General features: G+C 53.7%; 1 protein-coding gene across 1 annotated transcript; it reads right to left on the minus strand.

Annotated features, from left to right (window-relative positions):
- Window positions 1-1,781: 1,781 nt before the first annotated feature.
- On the minus strand, window positions 1,782-2,963 carry PpBr36_07040 (uncharacterized protein; the record flags this gene model as incomplete). Its single annotated transcript, XM_029894179.1, has 1 exon — window positions 1,782-2,963. One exon carries the CDS (start codon window positions 2,961-2,963, stop codon window positions 1,782-1,784), a length of 1,182 nt encoding a protein of 393 aa, XP_029748657.1.
- Between the last annotated feature and the right edge of the window lie 285 nt (window positions 2,964-3,248).

A 3,248-nucleotide genomic window follows, 5' to 3' on the forward strand; every position in this document is an offset into this window, starting at 1 on the left:
GTTGTGAAGAAATGTTGGCTCCCCCCTAGTCTACGTCCAGAGTATGCGCAGTCCTGACTAGCAAAACACTAGACGTGTATCATCGTCATCCTGCGAGGTACGGTACTATGTTGGTAGTTAGCTATATCCCCGGTATATGACACGACCCTTGCCCCAAACCAAGGCCTTCCGCAGGCTACGTAGTTGGCGCCCTGTTGTAGGGCTGAGATTGATCTTTGCAGGTGTGCTAGGGTGGAATGCCCCTTGTCAGGTACGTGAATGGCGGTGCACCTTGCGTGCGTCACCAGGTACATGACAACCTAGCCGAATGCGGGTGACAATTGCTTCTGGAATTTGATGTCGTCTGAAGTAGGCCTGGACTGACTTATTTTTTCAACGGCTTCAGCCGAACGACGCCACGAAGGAGTTGCTTTTGTGCGCATCTCTCTCCATCATGGTACGCCAAGTGTCGAGCTAGGCGGCAATGAGTTCTGCCAAAAAGAGAAAGACCCCAAACGAGCACCAGAACATATTCAGCTCCATAGCTTCTAGGGAATTTATATTACGTATTAAAGCAGCAACACCGGGTTTCCGCCAGCCAATGCCTGCCGTCCCAACCCGCTGGAAGACAGCAAATCCATTATTTTGCCTAACGTGGCTTAGCCGTGTACAATCTGTTACAATTAAAGGCCGCAGAGAAAGCCCTAAATGTCCTCGGAACTCGCTGGCTCTTTTCCATTTGCGGCCAGCGTCTTCAGATCTATTGCGGCCGTCGTTGAACTATCGCCCAACCCGCATTGCCAGAACTTCGGTCCCATCGACCCAGTGCCGAACATTTATGCTTGTGTCAGGGTTCTCGGGGCATAACCAGTCGAAGAGAAAGTCTCTTCACGCTGGCCATCTCGGTGACTCTCGACTTTGAATAAACGACACCCTCGCTGGGGTCGCTCACCCGTGTGATAAACTAGCAGAAGCGGTCCTCATTGACACGCTAATGCCGATACACTTCATACCTGGCTACTGCTACCGTTTCTTCCGTAACAGGCAACACCCGCCTGGGTTCTCTGATTATGTCCCAAACCAACTGATCTGGTAGTCATTGGTTGCGAAAGCATCGCCTTGGCAAGAAGTCTGCAACAGACTAACAAGAACGATGCAGAACACAAGACAACGTATATGCTTGTAATCTCAATAGTGCTTTATTGATCATCACCAGCACATGCGCTCCAGCATTGCCGTCGTTGTGAACTGAAATCCCTCCTACCAACTGTCCGGAATCGTGTATGAACAAATTCTCGAACGACCTGAGGTATTTCAGAGGCGCTGTTGTCCGGATTCCAGACAGATGGGGGCATTCGGCTGATCATCACAACTTCACTCGGAGTATCTAATGCTACTTGCATCGAAACCTTGACCGAACTGACTAAATGTATGCAGCAGATAGCCTTGCTGGTAACTGTTGCCATTTTGACAGCCGGTGGAATGTGTACCAAGCATGGTGATAATTCCATGCTGGCACTTCTCCTAGCTTGCAGCCTTTCTGCGGAATAACCAGGTCCGAGATATCTTGCGACGCCATGTCGATCATAGGGGACACCAGTGACCATCGCGTTGGATGCCTTAGACCGACTCAGGAGTCGTCCAAGGATCTCGAAGCCAGGAGCACAAGCCCCAAAGCCTTCGGCAGGGGCTGCGGCAGCCTCCTAGTAAAGACTAGCAGAGTATGGGAGCGACGTGTCCGATATCGTGTTTTGATATCAAGTATCGTGTTTTGTTGCAATGTCAGGCAACAGCGTGATGGTTCAGTGATCGCCGTTGATCTTGGCATGCCGGAAATACTTCATACCCATCCAGGAGACCACTACCCAAACCCAAACCATAACGCATGTGAGGAGTAAGAGTGATGGGTAGTAACCCTCAATCGGCAATGTTGGGTCATCCCACGCCTCAAGCCATGCTGGGTAGACCGTGTCCGGGCCAACGTCCCAAACCCAACTCCAGATGCCGGTGACGGACCCCATGCCCATGACGAAGACGAACCAGGTAATGAAGAGTATTATCCAACCCCATCGCTCCGTCTCATCGTAGTCCCATTCGGCAGCTTGTTGTATCAGCCCACCTGAATTCATGGGCGATGAATTCAGACTCCCAAGGGCTAAGGGTGATCGGACGCGATTGCCTGAGCGGCGACGTTGTAAGCTGGCCCGAGGTGCAGGGAGCCCGCCGGAAAAGTATGACTCGGAGCCGGACGTCGATGGGATGCCTGGACGGAGCAAGGACGACTTGTTGGTCGTCCGGCGTGGCAACCGCAGGGTGTCCTCATCATCGGTCGTGGAATATGAGGCAGTTGCTGTGCTGGATTCCTCGACGACCCTTGTGTTTGGCGGGATGTCTATGGGCGGCAGCGCGGACCACGCTGCCGCAGATGGCGATGTCGACCTGTTCTTGACACCTACTGGTCTTGCGTTGCTTTGACCTGGCGGGTGTGGAATTTTGCCGGGGACGTTGGATCCAGGTGACCCGTCTGCGCCATTCGCATTCGCCTGTGTCGCTGCAGGAACAGACGACGGGAACGACGATGAAGAGGCTGTTGCAGGACTGCTAGTCGAATCTACATCCTTTGAAGGCACAGCCAGGGGCACATCGCTGGAAGGAGCAACAGCAGCGACAGCAGAGTCCGACATATCGCGTCTCTCTCGTTGGGCACCGCGACCCAGCAACGCAACCTTTCGAAGAGAGCCTCTCCTACGGCGAGTCTTCTGCTGTTGCAGGGCGGTCGGGATTGGACTCGGACCTGGGATGTGACCAGCAGCGACACCACCAACAGGACCGTTGACCTGCCCCTCTGGTTGGGGTAGGTGCTGGTGCTGGTGCGACGCTTGGCTGACACCATGGGATCTCATGAAGGGGATCTTGGACAACAGGCCCCGGTGGCCGCCAACAGCTGACGGCGGCGGCGCCGCGCTGGCAAGGCTGGCGTCCATGGCCCAAGCTAGACAGGCTAGGGGATTACGGCCGAACTAATTGAATAAACTTTGTGTTTGGTCTGTGCTGCTTACAATTTTGACTTGTGACGAAAGTGCTGGTTGGTTGATTTGCATGCGCGAAAACTCATATGCGGCTCGGAATGGTCTGAAGTCGATTGGAGAAATTCCCGGCAGTGGTACGGGACCAGACTTTGATAGATAGATTGATAGGTAAGGCATCAAACAGCGCGCATGTTGAGGTGTGGTACCTGGTCGCAAGCGCTTGTCGTTGGACTGGGCACC

This window comes from Pyricularia pennisetigena, chromosome 1, assembly GCF_004337985.1.
Source record: "Pyricularia pennisetigena strain Br36 chromosome 1, whole genome shotgun sequence".
Lineage (NCBI taxonomy): Eukaryota > Fungi > Ascomycota > Sordariomycetes > Magnaporthales > Pyriculariaceae > Pyricularia > Pyricularia pennisetigena.